Consider the following 15549-nt stretch of genomic DNA (forward strand, 5'->3'; position numbering starts at 1 on the left):
ACGAATTTCTCCATACAAAAATCCAATCCTACGAAATGATTATTACCTGTAAGAATACCTCCCTTGCCCCCACATTACCTTTTACAACATTTGTATACTACAATCCTCCTCATCTAGCGGGGTGCCGCACGAAGCGCGGCATCCCGCTAGTTTTTATTAAATGGCACTAGTGTATAGTCATTACACACACGAGACAAATCAGGATCAGGGATTCAAGTTTGCTTGAAGAACTACCAACGTTTGCTCTAACTCTTGTCACTCTAATTTGATTATTGTTTTGTTTGGCGTCTTTAGGTATTCTGGGCATTGGGAACAGTACTTGAGGTCCTCCTTGCTCTCATCGTCATGCCAACGCTAGGCTGGCACTACCTGCTCTTATTCTCATCTATACCAGTCCTCATCTTCGTTATTTGTTGTAGGGTAAGATGCCTCAAATCGTGCTTCCTTTGGACTTTTTCTTATGCTGCCATGCGGAGAGTTACCATGACTGGCTTTGGTGTAATTTAACGGTGCTTTCCCACCGGGGCCCAATTTCATAGAGCTGCTAAGCACGAAAAATCGCTTAGCATGAAATTTCTTCCTTGATAAAAACAGGATAACCAACCAAATTTCCATCTGTTGTTTGCCTATCCTGAAAAATCAGTGTGGAAATTTGGTCGGTAATCCAGTTTTTATCAAGGCAAAGATTTCATGCTTAGCATTTTTTTTGTGCTTAGCAGCTCTATAAAAGTGGGCCCTGGACTTATTTTCCGCAATGCGTGCATAGCGTTTTGCAGCATTATTGCACTAGGTGTACAGCATGGAGCTGTTCCCATTGTTCTTTGAGCGGCCTTGTTAAGTTACAGTGGGTGCTCGGAAGTTTTTGTGCAACCTCTTTCGGCAACAAGCTAGTTTTACATCACGGTCGCTGCATGTTGACTGGGAGGGAAGTTCTCTGGGTATTTGAAGTTGACAAACTAGTTCCCAAGACTTCACCTGGGGACTAGTTTTTACTTTTATAAGCAAAACAGTAAAGTTTTCACTCATGTCTGTTTCTATTTGTAATAAAGGTTTGAAGTCTGGATATTCAGTTGTGTGTTTTTTTGTTATGGGTTATTTTTTTTTAAATACTTTTGTTTATGGTTTGATTGCAGTGGCTACCAGAGAGTGCTCGCTACTATGTCGCCTGCGGCAACCAAGAAAAAGCTCATGAAATCTTAAAAGCTGTTGCCATGACGAATAACAAACCCATGCCTCTTGGTAAACTCAAGATTGAAGAAGTAGCGGTAAGTTAAAAAAGGCTTGACCAATTCTGCATTGTCTTGGGTTTTAATTTAGACATGTAGGACTAGCAGGATACTCTCATATCATTAATAATAATATTAAGGGAATCAATGTGTGGTGAAGAGGTTTTCAACTAGTGGTTTAATCCCAACGAGGCCTGGTTCTTGATAACTTTACTGAGACGAAGTCGAGGTAAATTATCAAGAACCAGGCCTTGGCGGGTTTAAACCACTAGTTGAAAACCAATTCCACACACTTTGATTCCCATTTTAATAAATACCTTTTTGGTCAAAAAACATCAACACTTGTTGGTCAAAAAGTAAAATAAATGCAAAAATTATAATTGTTCAATGACTTTTTTCAACACAGCACCCCTCCAGCTTTGAACTGGTAACGCCCTTGGGTAAACAACTCCTTATAAGGAGATCGCTGTGCGCGTCGCACGTACCGCGTGTTGTGGCACAATTGATCCAGCCGTTGCTCTCGACCAATAGGAATGAAGAAACTGTCTTATAAGCACAGGTGCAAGCTCGCGTCGCACGGATCGCATGATGTGGCACAATTGTTCCAGCAGTTGCTCTCGACCAATAGGAACGAAGAAACTGTCTTATAAGCACAGGTGCAAGCTCGCGTGTCACGCCCATGTTTCAACGTTTCTTACTGGTGTTATATTATCCGTTTAAACCATAAAGTTATATATAAGAACTAGAGGGCGCACGAGTGATGCCTCGTGCACAAACGCCACGGGACCGCAAGATGACAAGCGCGTCATTCTGCACGCGCGTTGAATATGAAATACACGTTTGAGGTTTTTTTGGTTGAACGCTCATGCGATGCTGTTTGTTCAACTTACAAAATGGCCGCACAAACACACGCTGTGAGATAGCTGTTTTGTCAACTTAGAAAATGGCCGCCTGCTCGGATACCGGGGCGCGTATATTAGGCCAGTGCGTGCTCTAGTTCTTATATATAACTCTATGGTTTAAACACCCCCACGTGATGCCCTCTCGACCAATCAGAATGGATTAACTGTCTTAGGTATTTATGATTAATTATTATAATTATGATTAATTATTATAACAGTTGCATTTCTATAGCGCCTAACACCTCACAAAAAAATACTCAAAGTACTCAGTGGAACAAAAGAATAATTATGTATAACATGATGAATTGAACAGAAATGTTTTGGGAAGAGTCTTGAAACTTGAGATAGTGTTGGCTTGTTGTATGTGTAGAGGGAGATTATTCAATAAATGAGGTGCAGCAAACTGAATGGACTTATAGCTCAACTTTTAACCTCTTTTTTTTAAAGTTGTTTGATAAGAACCATTGTGTACAATAATGTTATTAATTTTGTTAATAAAAGCAAGGACGCTTTTGCTTTATAAGAGTGCCTGATCACTGTTGCTCGCAACCCTGCGGAAACCCTTATAAGAGTGCTTGCTGATCCAGAAACACAGGGGTTAAGGCCCGGTCACATAGGCCCCAATAACGAGAACGAAAACGAGATCTATTAAAATGCTAGCCCTCGGTTGGTTGAATGAACATGGCGTATTCTGCATGGAGTAATTCAACCAATAGAATGTGTCTCTTTGTGTCGTTATCGTTATCGTTATTGCTGCAGCGTGGCTTGGCTTTACCTCTACTTTTCCACGAAGGGTTGTGGGTCGGATTACTAGCACTGCCTATCTTTATAGTTCCATACGAAGGATCCAAATGAATACACTTGGACCTACCGCTTTACATCCCATCTAACATTCTAAAGGAATAAGTTGAACCTACGGTTTTGCGTCCTATCCAAAGGAATTAATCTGACCTTCTGCTTTATCTCCCATCTGAAGGAAAAAGTACTTTGGTATAAGTGTCTTCCCAGAGGTACTGACCAGGCAGGCTCAGTCTGAGATAGGAACCCATACCCGTGAATAACAGAACTTCGCTAGAGAGCACTAGACCTCTTGCCAACAATTCTTCCTTAAAGTAAAACCTGTTGAATAGTTCTTTCACAAATGGAACCTTCACACAGATTTGCCGCAAACCACACTCTTTAATCTGTTCTTTGTGTTTTTCATTTGTAGTTGGAGAGGGGCTCGTATAAAGATTTATTTAAAACTAGAGAGATGACATTTACAACTGTACTGCTGCTCTTCATTTGGTAAGTTACAGACTAGAATGTGACAACATTGATTTATAGTTCATTCGTTAAGAACTTGTTGTTTAAAGGGAAGGTACACGTTATAACAAATACTAACATAAAAACCGACTTGGTAACGAGCATTGGAGAGCTATTGATAGTATAAAACATTGTGGGAAACAACTCCCTCTGAAGTAGTATAGATTTTGTTATAGAGGTTATTTCTCACTAAAATAATAAAAGACCTATAGCTAGAAGTCTTTTATTCATATCTGAAAGCACACAAATTCGTCCAACAAGGGTGTTTTTTCTTTCACCATTTTCTCCCAACTCCGATGACCAATTGAGCTCAAATATTCACAAGTTTGCTGTTTTATGCATATGTTGAGATACACCAAGTGAGGAGACTGGTCTTTGAAAATTACCAATAGTGTCCAGTGTCTTTGAACTAGTATTTAAATTATCTGGTGTGTGAAACCAGGGGGGACCAAATCTTAAGGTGAAACCTGTTTTTCTTCATGAATGCATATAGATTTATAGACTTCATTCATTTATCTCGGGCTGGTTTTATTTATACCAGGGCCCAATTTCATGGCTCTGCTTACCATAAGCACAGAATCAGCGCATTTCACGGGTCAGTGGTGAATTTTGGCTTCTGCGTGTGCGTACTCCACGTTATTCTACGCTAACAAGGCTAGTACAGAATTTCGGGACTTGCACATAAGCGGAGAATTGTGACCATAAGCTCAGAATAGTGACAGCATACTTCATGGTTGGCTGATCGAGACTTTAATAATAGCTTTGTGTGTATTGAGTGTGACGTTCATTACCAATTAATCTTATCTCTATAGGTTTGCCAATGCATTTGCCTACTATGGAATTGTCCTGCTCAGTACTGAGTTATTTGCATCTGGAAACACATGTTCAGGTCAGTTGGGTTTGTGTGCGGGTATTTTTGTTTTGCTTTTTAATTAACACATTATTAATCCGTTGGTTAGTTCAGAATATCCAATGTAAATAAATATTGATTGTTTTGTTTGACCCATCCAGCCAACCCACATTTTTATATATTGAATAGCTTCATAATTTAATAAATACACTGAAAAACACTTTTTAGTTTAATCAGAAAAATGCAACGGCTGATTTTGGTTATTTTATAACCAAACTTGCGTGTTTACATGCTGAAACTTGTATAATGGTTTTTCACTATTTTCAGTCCTTACTCGCACAACGGATTAAGCCCAAATTTGCACAGGTTTTTATTTCATGTACACGTATATGGTTGATCACACAACATGAACACAATATCAGACTGCATGTATTCTACCGGCAAAATGGGCAACAAGATATCACTGTTTAAGACTTAAAATTCGGATTGTTTTTCAGTGACAACCAACGCAGAGAAAACTTTAGAATGCAACGACGCTTGTCAATCCCTAAATGCTGAAGACTATGGGCTCCTTCTTTGGACAACTCTGGCTGAATTCCCAGGTGGGTGTCTTTTCTTAACATATTTAGTTTCTCACAAAACAATTTCTTGGATGAGATTTTACATCCCTTCTTGTAGTGATTTGAAAGATGTGCCGACTTCCATAGAGCTGCAGAACATTTGTTTCTAAATATAAGCAAAAGAAGGCAAGAAACTAATCATAATTGTTACATGTGGCATTGTATTTTGACTGATAATCTTAAAGACAGTGGACACTATTGGTAATTGTCAAAGATTAGTCTTCACAGTTGGTGTATCTCAACATATGCATAAAATAACAAACCTGTGAAAATTTGAGCTCAATCGGTCGTCGAAGTTGCGAGATAATGAAAGAAAAAACACCATTGTCACACGGAGTTGTGCTTTCTGATGCTTGATTTCGAGACCTCAAATTCTAAACTTGAGGTCTTGAAATCAAATTCGTGGAAAACTACTTCTTTCTCGAAAACTACGTCACTTCAGAGGGAGCTGTTTCCCACAATGTTTTATACTATCAACCTCTCCCCATTACTTGCAATCAAGAAAGGTTTCACGATGATAATTATTTTGAGTAGTTACCAATAGTGTCCACAGCCTCTAACCTGGTAAGCATAATTGTTTTCACAACAAATCACTAGATTACTTATTATGCATGCCTGCGTTCTTCGCTACATTTCCTTCAGACATAGCGCTCTCAAAAAGTTTCAAGATTGAAACACATTGACAGTTCTATACAAATTAAGATGTCAGCTTTGATTTGTACTTTCACAAATTTTTTAAATAAAGAGCAGTCTCCAAAACAGCAGTTTAAAAAGTTCAACTTCAAACACAATTTTCTCCAAACACAGAAATGTGGCTGTGGTGCACAATATGTCAGCTGTTGACACGATCGACATGTTGCGCTTGAAGTACATGTACTTGCAAAAAAACTTTTCCCAAATTAACAGATTGTCACTTACGAGAGGGTTCTTGTTTCTTTGTTACTTTCAGGTATTATTTTAACATTCATCATCATTGAGGTACTAGGAAGGAAGAAGACAATGGGAATAGAATTCTTTTGTTTCTCCATTTTTATATTCCTGCTTTTTATCTGCTCAACGAGGTAAGATACCATTCTCCTTTAACATAGAGACCTAACTCCATAATAATTATTATCTAAAAGCACACTTTAATCCTGTATTCTGATCGGTCAACCCATGGCACAATAGTGTGATGTACTGAACAGTGTTGTAGCTAGACCAGTTTTACTGGTGGGCAATAAATCAAATTTTGTTGGAAGTCTACCAAGGGCAAGGGGGATCAACAAAATTATTTGTGTTTAATTATGCGGTCATTATTGCTGTTTGTGTTATGGGGCCATGCAATAAGTTGAATGGCCTTTTGATTGTAATCTTTCTCTGTGACATTTGATACTCCTTATCAGCAGCTGTGTCTCAAATCAATGCAAAGTGGCAATATTTGAAATCTGTGCTGGGCGGCACATTGTATTTTGCTCAGAGTGCTGGGCAAAAAACTTGAGTCCTGGGCAGGCCCGCCCACCACCGCCCACCGTGGCTACAACACTGCCTGATACTGAATGCCTTTCCTACTATTTATGCATGGCTTCATCATTGTAATCCAAATCTATGCTACAGGCCCAGAATCCCACCTGAGTAATATGTCTGTGATATTTTGTTCACAGGACTCGGGGGAAAGTAGAGTACACGTTTACAGTGCTAACACACAACCATGTTTGCGTAAAAACCAAAAATAATATCATTTTGTGTTGATCTTTTTGTGTTGTTTACTTGTTTACAGGACGGTATTGACAGTCTTCTTGTTTGCAGCCAGGGGGTTCATTTCAGGAGCATTCCAAGCAGCGTACGTTTACACACCAGAGGTAAGAATCAAGAAATAAAAAAGTTGCATCCCCTTTAAAGGGTCTGGGTACTTTTTGTAGGACACAAAACAGAATGTCCTCAGATTTCAATAAACTTACACCGTTTGAAGATGATGATTGTATATTACCTTAAATTATTACTTGTTAAGGAAGGTGCTGTAGTTTTTGAGAAATGAGTTAAACAAGTCACACAACAAGAAAATGTCTCTTAAGACTCATTACCCCAAAACAACAGCACCTCATCATCTAATATTTTAAGGTAAGCTTCCTATTATCATTATCTTCAAACTGTGTATGTTTAATGTAAATCTGTGTTTTGTGTTACAAAAAGTACTCAAATCTTTTGGGATAACCTTTCTCCTGTTTCATAAACTTGTGATTCCTGGCAAAACATGATGATCTTCCATCCACCGCCCCTTTTCACTTTTTAACACCAGATCTTTGTCAGTGTTGAATGCAGTAAATTTTGTGTAAAGTAGAATCAATGTTGCATTGAGTTTAACAGATTTAAGCTTTCGCTCCTCTCTTGTACATAGTTAGTTTCTAGTTATTTATTTATTATTTGCTTGACATATTATTTTTGTTCACTTTTATACGTGTTTAACTTGGTTACATTTCTATGCACTGATTATAATTCTTATAATTGTTCTCTACTTTTTAACAAGAGTATGGAATAAACGTAGTCTTGAACTGAATTGAATAGAATGCATTGTAGGTTTATATTGCATGTTTTCATTTATCTATTACTTTCTTTCCCAGGTGTATCCCACAGCTACTAGAGCTCTCGGCATGGGGTCATGCAGTGCAATGGCTCGGGTTGGAGCAGTACTTACTCCGTTTGTTGCTCAGGTATGTTTCATTCAGTACATCCTTGCCAACTGAATCTTCAAAGGATCTAATGGTCTGTCGCGGTGAGATAGTCGAATCGTGGTGATGGCGTAATGGTTCAGGTCTCCATGATCAAAAACTACTCTCGCGAGATCACTGTTCTTGCGCAAAGCTACTGCCTGCCGGCTACTCCACCATTAACTGCACACAGCGCTAGAGCATTAGTTTCGCAGGGGCCAGCAGTCTTGCAGGAATACCAGCAGTGTCGTGGAAATCGCATAAGAGAGTCAGAAAGCATCACCGCCACTGACATTTAAGGACTTGTCTACAAGTTTACAAATGATCAAACGTGTGATTTCTTAAGATTTGTTTCTGATAGCTAACTAGCGCCCTCTGTTGATTGATTCAGGTCTTGCTGGGTGTATCTCCACATCTAGCTATCTCATGCTATGGAGGAGTGGCTTTATTAGCAGCAGTTGCTTGCATGCTTCTACCTATAGAGACTAAAGGCAGAGAGATGCAGGTAGGCATTAAAATATAGTGAGAGTGTAGAAAGTCATGGCCGAGTGGTGAAGAGCATCAAATTCAAGTTCTGGTGCTAAGTCACCAGAGTGTGGGTTTGAATCCCGGTCGTGACACTTGTGTCCTTGAGCAAGATGCTTTACTATAACTGCTTCTCTTCACCCAGGGGTATAAATGGGTACCTGCGAGGGTACAGGTTGATATTGTGGATGAAAAAGCCTTTGGAGCGATATAAACTGTTGCCCATTGAACCATTAAAAAGGGATAAGCGCATTGATACGGTTGTTGTGAAATGCGCTATATAAGAATTGGTTATTATTGGTTATTATTAGTGATATTTGTGAAGGCCGGTTTATAGTCGATGGGGCTCACACATCGGATTAAGCCCACATTTTAACACTTTTATTATTTCATGTATATGGTTCATAACACAAAACATGAGCACTGTCTGCGACTATTTTTTGCCAGCTCTACCAATCCTGTAAAAGAACGATTTCACTTAAATTTTTTGTTGGTTCTTTTTTTTTTCAGACTGTTGTCAAGAAATCAGTACCAAAGAGTGGAATGCCAGAGACTGGAACTTCCAGGTGATGTCTGAGATAGGAAAGGAAATGTACACTTTGTAAATCAACTACTGCTGTAAAAACAATAATAATACATGTAACATTGTTAGTACTTATTGACAGGGATTTGCCAGGAGCTCTCTCAACCAACCTCCAAAATCATCCGTCTGTGAAAACCTTTCCCTGGGTTTTGCCAGAGTTTGGTGGATTTACACTTCTAGTGTTTAAATAACATTACTGTTTCATCTTAGAACTACAGGGTCGTTTAACTTTACGGGTGATCAGAAGTCAAAAAAGGCTCAGTAGCAAAAGAGAGATTAAATGGCAGATTAAAATGAAGAGAAGAAACTTCTGTAGGTTAAAAACCAAATGTTATAACTTAAGTTTGATGACCTTAAGGGTTATATCTCCTCACATGTTTCCAGTTGTACCCCCCTATGTAGGGAGTAGAAACTTTTATAGAGTGTTGAAAACTATTGAAAAAATGCATGTGCGATGACCAACAGGGATTACTCTTACAATGGGTTGTGCACTCCTGGGCAAAGGGAAGAAACTATGACAAACAAGGGTTAATCTCAACACCACAGTTTCCCATGTCTACTCCTGTGCAAGTAGAAGAAAATCAACAGGCTATGTTAAGGGTCGGTATCAAGTTACGTTGGTCTTTTCTGCCTGGCTTCCTAGCCCATGTGGTTACGGTTTCATTCATGCTTCGAATAGTGTGAACACTACAAAAGGCACCAAATTGACGTCTTTGTGTCAATGTATCGACACTGGGTGGCGCCTGGTGTTCTTCTGTGTGCAGTTAAACATGCAGCTTATGCGGCGGTACGCTTTGTCTGTTGACGGTTGAATTTTTTGCAGTCATTTTAGGGTCTTGCGTCTTGTCCGCCGAGCGTATTATCGACAGGAAATTACAGTACATAAATGGTTTTTTTTTAAAACAATTATGATGACCAACAGGGTTTTGTACTCGTCCCAAAGATTCCCGGGTGTGCTGCTGGCCAAAGAGAAGGAATCATGTTTAAGTGCGAATGTTTCAAATGAAAGTCATGATGACCAATGTTGACATGCATTCCATAATTGATGTGCAAAGTCCAACAGACAATAAATGTTCTGTAATAGCTTTATGGAGAGAAATATCATTGTAATTATATCAATGTATAATGAATGTATTGATGTATCATGGACTCTTAATTGCCAATGGTTCGTGTTTTATAAATTTTTAGTAATTGTTTGCGCTTTGAGTCGTCCATGATTTATAGAGATGGTAAAGCATTAGTCGTGTATTTTTAACTTGGGATACTACACCGTGTACGACTTTAACGGGCAACAGCCAGATCAGTGGTGACGTCTGTTCTTTTTTTAGACTTATGAACAAAAGTTGTTAAATGTTTGTTGTGGTGTATGTTCTCACGCGATTATTATTGCTGGTTCCTGAACATGGGGCCATCATCACGAACATTAGTTTGGGGATCACCGCAAGAAACACATACATATAACGACATTCCCACAAGTCTAGCTCTACGACAATTATCTTTGTTTCTTGGATATCCCGGCATGAGAATTGCAAGTTGTGGACAACTTGATCATTAAGCCAATGCCAATACACACTAGGGTGTCAACTTCTTTCCCAGTGGTGTACGATGTCGCTGCTCCACCCCCCCCCCCCAGAATGTTTTGTTTTTATAAGGTGCACTACCCATCCCATGATAGCGAGGCTGCCAAAGCATATTCCAACTTTGGGCGTGTAATTTGTTGCACACTTTCTGCCAATCATGTTGGTATACCATTGAGTCACATGCCTGCAAATCTGCTGAACGCCCAAGTTTTCTCAACTGCAATCTCATAGGCATGTTGGTAAGTTTAACAAAATATTAACCATCCTTTACGCAGAAAAGACCTTAAGTATGTAAAAGCCTAGTCATACTACATAACTTTGAATTTCATAAATCATCGAAGAGAAAATAGTTCAGTGCAACTCTTACAGTCTTCTGGTAGGCTACAGCCAGTTTTGGTGAAATGGGCGTGGCTTACAGTGGAATAACCTATGTTGAACACTTAATATTTATATTCAAAGTTATTTAAATATTCATATTTTATTTCAATATTCAAATCGGTCTGTAATTTGCAATTTTAAAACAGATTGAAGTAATAATGCAATCTGTTTTTCCTTTTAAAACGCATTAATTAGAAACAAAGGAATAAACTTTATCTACATTTTACACAATTCTCCCATTAGTTACGGTCCTACCTGTTCATCTTTTAGGAAAGTTAAATATAGATCTAGTTTATTGAAAAGATAGTGAGCTTTGTGCTGTGAAAGCTCGTATTATAAAACTTTAAAAGTATTGCTTTGTCTATTTTTATTTTAGCTTACAAAAAGTACATAATATGATTGTCTGTATTTATTGATTACAGTATGTGTATATAATTTATTAGTTACCTGTGCAAAGGTATAAATGATGGAGAGTCTATAACAATAAACTAAAGTAACTGTTAACAAAACATTATCGACTTATTCTGAAAGGCAGTGTACACTATTGGTAATTATTCAAAACAATTATCAGCATAAAACCTCACTTGCTAACGAGTAATGGGGAGAGGTTGGTAGTATAAAACATTGTGAGAAACGGCTCCCTCTGAAGTGACTTAGTTTTCGAGAAAGAAGTGATTTTCCACGAATTTGATTTCGAGTCCTCAAGCTTAGAATTTGAGGTCTCGAAATCAAGCATCTGAAAGCATACAACTTCGTGTGACAAGGGTGTTTTTTTCTTCTTTCATAGTTATCTCGGAACTCCGACGACCAATCAAGCTCAAATTTTCACAGGTTTGTTATTTTATGCATATGTTGAGATACACCAAGTGAGAAGACTGGTCTTTGACAATAACCAAGAGCGTCCATTGTCATTAGGCCTACTACTAGTTACACTTATTTGAAAGAATCTTACATGAACCAAATTAAGACCTTTGTTTTATTAAACATCTATTGGAAACTGGAATGGAAATGGGTTAACCGAGATATCCAGCAGTCTTTGCAACCTTTAGTTTTAAACTAAAGGAATTGATTGCCTATACTTAGATTGATGGCAACAAAGTATGGCAACATAGTATGGCAGGTATAAATTGTTTTTGATTTCGTTTTAATAGTCATTGATTAATCTTTCACTTGTGACACTGCACGTGGAAACCGCTTTTACCAACACGTTCAAGGCCTCAGCAAAATGAGCTTATTTTTCTGTACAGTGACACAAACCACTATCGATCACCGACGTCAATGCAAAGAGTACGTTTTCAATTTCCGTTGTTGTCGTCCAGTGCCAACAGTAAACCAGTAAAAGTGACCTTCCGTTAATACAATTATTTGTCCCAATGTTTAAGCTCGTTAATTTTCTCTGCTTCCCAAAGTCAAGATTGTTCATCGATTTCAATCCAGGTGCGTGAAAGATCTTGTGAGATTGCATTTTGTGGTGTCGTTGTTCGCAAATAGTATATTTTGACGTTCTGATGTTTTCTTCATTGCTGTTCACTGAACAGAAGAAGGAAAAAACTAAATTTCATTGATATCGAGGAAGAGTTGTGCACATCTTATTACCAGTCAGCTATATATAGTCTTGGTCCAAGACGTTACTTTAGCTCATACCCGTAACGTAACGTGATGCATGGTAGCGAGGCTAGGAAATAATCTTTTGTAAGGTCTTGGGACCAAGACTACCAGTCAGCAGACGGCTGTTTCTCACTTGGTTTATTGCAGACACGCGCCCCTTTTCTCAACCAGTTGCTGACTTCAAACGAGGGAACATTTCTGTCCACAAATTACAATCTCATAACTTCCACGAACCTGGATCGAAATTGATGGATAATCTTGGCTTTGGTAAGAAGAGAAAAACAGTAAGCTTAAAAGTGGAGCCAAATAATTTAAAGGACACTATTGGTAGTTATTGGTAGTTATTCAAATAACTGGTATAGGCCTAAATAGCACAACATCTGCCTTGGTAACGAGCAATGGAGAGCTGTTGATAGAAGGCCTATATACAGCAATTTCATAAAACAAAATGAGAAACTCGGTTTCCCCTAAAATAACGTATTTTGTTGATAACAAGACAATTTCCGACCCAAACATGCAGCCCTTCAGGCCTGAAGTCTTTCAATATTTTGTTATTGCATGTCTGAAAGCGCAAAGAAACTTTTGGCAACCATCGTGTTTTTCTTCCATTTTCTTGCAACTTTGATGACCAACATTGAGTTCAAATTTAAAGACTTTTTATTTTGGGATACACTAAGTGAGAGTAATGGTCGTTGACATCTAACCAGGAGTGTGTCCCGAGCAGCCGATTTCACGAAACGCTTACGAGTCAGGCAGAGTTGGCTAACTCGTCCTTACTTAAAATGGGTTCAATGCGTCCAACGTCTATTGGATACGGAACTGAACTCGTCCTAACTCCTAAAATTAATCTTAAGTTAGGAAGAGTTTTGTGAAATCGATGGATGTGCCTTAAAGCCATTATACACTTTCGGTAAAAAGTATTGTCCAAATCCCACACTTTGTGTATCACAACTAATATATAAAATAACAAACCTGTGAGAATTTAGGTTCAATCGGTCATCGGAGTCGGGAGAAAATAACGGGAAAACCCATTCTTGTTTCCGCGCGTTTTGCCGTGCCATAACATGTGTTCAAAATAAATCCGTGCGTAATTCTCGCTAACGAGAATTTATATTGTTTTAATGTTTTCTCAAAAAGTAAAGCATTTCATGGACCAATATTTCAAGAGAAGTCTTTCACCATTACCTTCTGTAAACCCTGTAAATGATTTGTAAATCTGTGTATTTTTTTTTTTCCTGTACCGAAAGGGTCCAATGGCTTTAAAGGAGGGAACACTTCTGATCAAAAATTACAATCTCTTATAATATTATTATTATTTTCACCCCACGCGATCGAGATTGGTGAACAATCTTGACTTTGGGAAGAAGAGAAAAACAATCAGCTTATAAAATTGGGCCAAATAACTCAATCAGCTGAAGGTCACTTTCATAGCTGGACGACAACAAAGGACTTTGAACACGCACCCTTTGCATTGACGTCAGTGATCAATAGTGGACTGTGGTACTGTTGAGAAAAGCTCAGTTTTTTAACTGTTTTCTTTTCGGGGGTATTCGTGTTGAAAATTTAAATTCGAGTTTTATAATAATACCTTCGTCGAAGGTCGCTGGTTGAAGAGGATTTAACTACCGGTAGAAGAGGACAAGGATGGCGATAGGTTTGAACACGTGGCTGCAGTCAACCAATCGTTTTCTCGCTTTGATCTGGAGCAAAAGTCGCGTGTCTATAATATTAAGCTAAGGCCATCTACCCTATTCATTATATTAAGCTAAAGTTTTCATATACAGCGCAGAAAGCAATGAGTTGCGAACGCTTGCTTTGGTCTTGATAAAATCGTTGCATTATTAGAAAGAACAACAGTTAATTATAACGTTGAGATGGCGAAACACTTGTTACAGTGCCTTTTTTTGTTGATTTCATGTTATTATTCGTGTGGGCATTACTGCGGTAACCGTGTGCAAATATTCATGGCTGCGGAAAACCGTGAACTTGCGGCGTATTCATACCGTAAGCAAAGCGGCAGTTCTCGTATCCGCTGTGTTCGTAACTGCCATGCTGATTATCCTAACTGTAAATCGGTAAATTATGATGAAATTCATCACCTTTGTGAGCTGAATAATGCCACCATTGCCCAGTTTCCTGATAACTTGATTACACACTTTGGTAGTGTGTACTACGATGGCAATATGGACACACCTCGCCTGTCCCATGCACACCCTGATACAACCGTCTCCTCTATGCCTCGTTACAGCAGCTGCCAGGAGCTTCTTGAGGCGGGTCAGAAAGTGAGTGGTGTCTTTACAATATTTCCTGCCCGGTTTGTTGATGGTTTGCAAGTGTACTGCGACATGGAGACTGATGGCGGAGGCTGGATCGTCATTCAGAGGCGTCAGGACGGCAGTGTTGACTTTTATCGCGACTGGGCCGACTACCGTGACGGGTTTGGTAATCTGAATGGTGAATTCTGGCTTGGCAATGATATCTTACGTAACCTGACTGAATATGACGAAGGAACATGGCAGATTCGTCTTGATATGACCGACTGGAACTTTCAAGACGCTTGGTTCGAGTATGGTGAGTTCCGTGTTACAGGGGATCAGTATCAGCTCAATGTTGGATCGTACAACACAGAAAGTACAGCAGGCAACGGATTAGATAATATGGACATAGGAGGCCGCTATTCGCACCATGGCATGCTATTTACTACCAAAGACAACGACAATGACCTTTCTGGCAATGGGAATTGTGGGATAATCTGGCACGGAGGTTGGTGGTATAATAACTGTTTTAAATGTAATCCTAATGGTCAATATATTGAAGGAGGGTCAAGTGACGGAGCTTCAGCAATTATATTTGTTAATGGTGACAGCAAATCTATAAAAACATGTACAATAAAAGTACGCCCGGTTCTAAAATGAAAAGACTAAGCCACTCGAGTCGGGTCGCGGTAAACTAAAACCCAGTTCGAGCTTAAAACCACACGAATTAAGAAAGCAACGTGGCGTAGTTTTATTGCATCACGTGGTACTTTAAAATTAATTATAACATCTGTCTGAGCCACCCTGATCATCATTAGACAAAACGTGCACGTCTATAGACATATCTCCAAAACTAAGTCGCGTACCAGAGATTGTGCCCCTCAAGCCCCTGCTCCCCGGTGTAAGGGGGAATAGTCTATAGTCAATCTGTGGTTTTGACATAATTATAGACAAAATTGCAACAGAAATGATTTTTTTTGTTTTTTGTGCAGCATTTGTTAAAACCCTCCAACACAACATATCAAACAAGTAG

General features: G+C 38.9%; 2 protein-coding genes across 2 annotated transcripts in view; both read left to right on the forward strand.

Annotated features, from left to right (window-relative positions):
• LOC139938758 (synaptic vesicle 2-related protein-like) overlaps positions 1-11837 on the forward strand; it is a 38352-nt gene extending 26515 nt beyond the window's left edge. The window contains exons 8-17 of the mRNA XM_071934376.1: positions 295-420; positions 1134-1265; positions 3339-3415; positions 4246-4322; positions 4781-4885; positions 5853-5964; positions 6660-6741; positions 7501-7590; positions 7979-8092; positions 8623-11837. Coding sequence (XP_071790477.1) covers positions 295-420; positions 1134-1265; positions 3339-3415; positions 4246-4322; positions 4781-4885; positions 5853-5964; positions 6660-6741; positions 7501-7590; positions 7979-8092; positions 8623-8682 — 975 coding nt within the window. The 3' untranslated portion in view covers positions 8683-11837. The remainder of the gene's footprint in view (positions 1-294; positions 421-1133; positions 1266-3338; positions 3416-4245; positions 4323-4780; positions 4886-5852; positions 5965-6659; positions 6742-7500; positions 7591-7978; positions 8093-8622) is intronic.
• A 2388-nt stretch (positions 11838-14225) lies between these two features.
• On the forward strand, positions 14226-15549 carry LOC139938217 (ficolin-3-like). Its single transcript, XM_071933619.1, has 2 exons — positions 14226-15024; positions 15509-15549. Exons 1-2 carry the CDS (start codon positions 14226-14228, stop codon positions 15547-15549), a joined length of 840 nt encoding a protein of 279 aa, XP_071789720.1.

Source organism: Asterias amurensis, chromosome 6 (genome assembly GCF_032118995.1).
Source record: "Asterias amurensis chromosome 6, ASM3211899v1".
Classification (NCBI taxonomy): domain Eukaryota; kingdom Metazoa; phylum Echinodermata; class Asteroidea; order Forcipulatida; family Asteriidae; genus Asterias; species Asterias amurensis.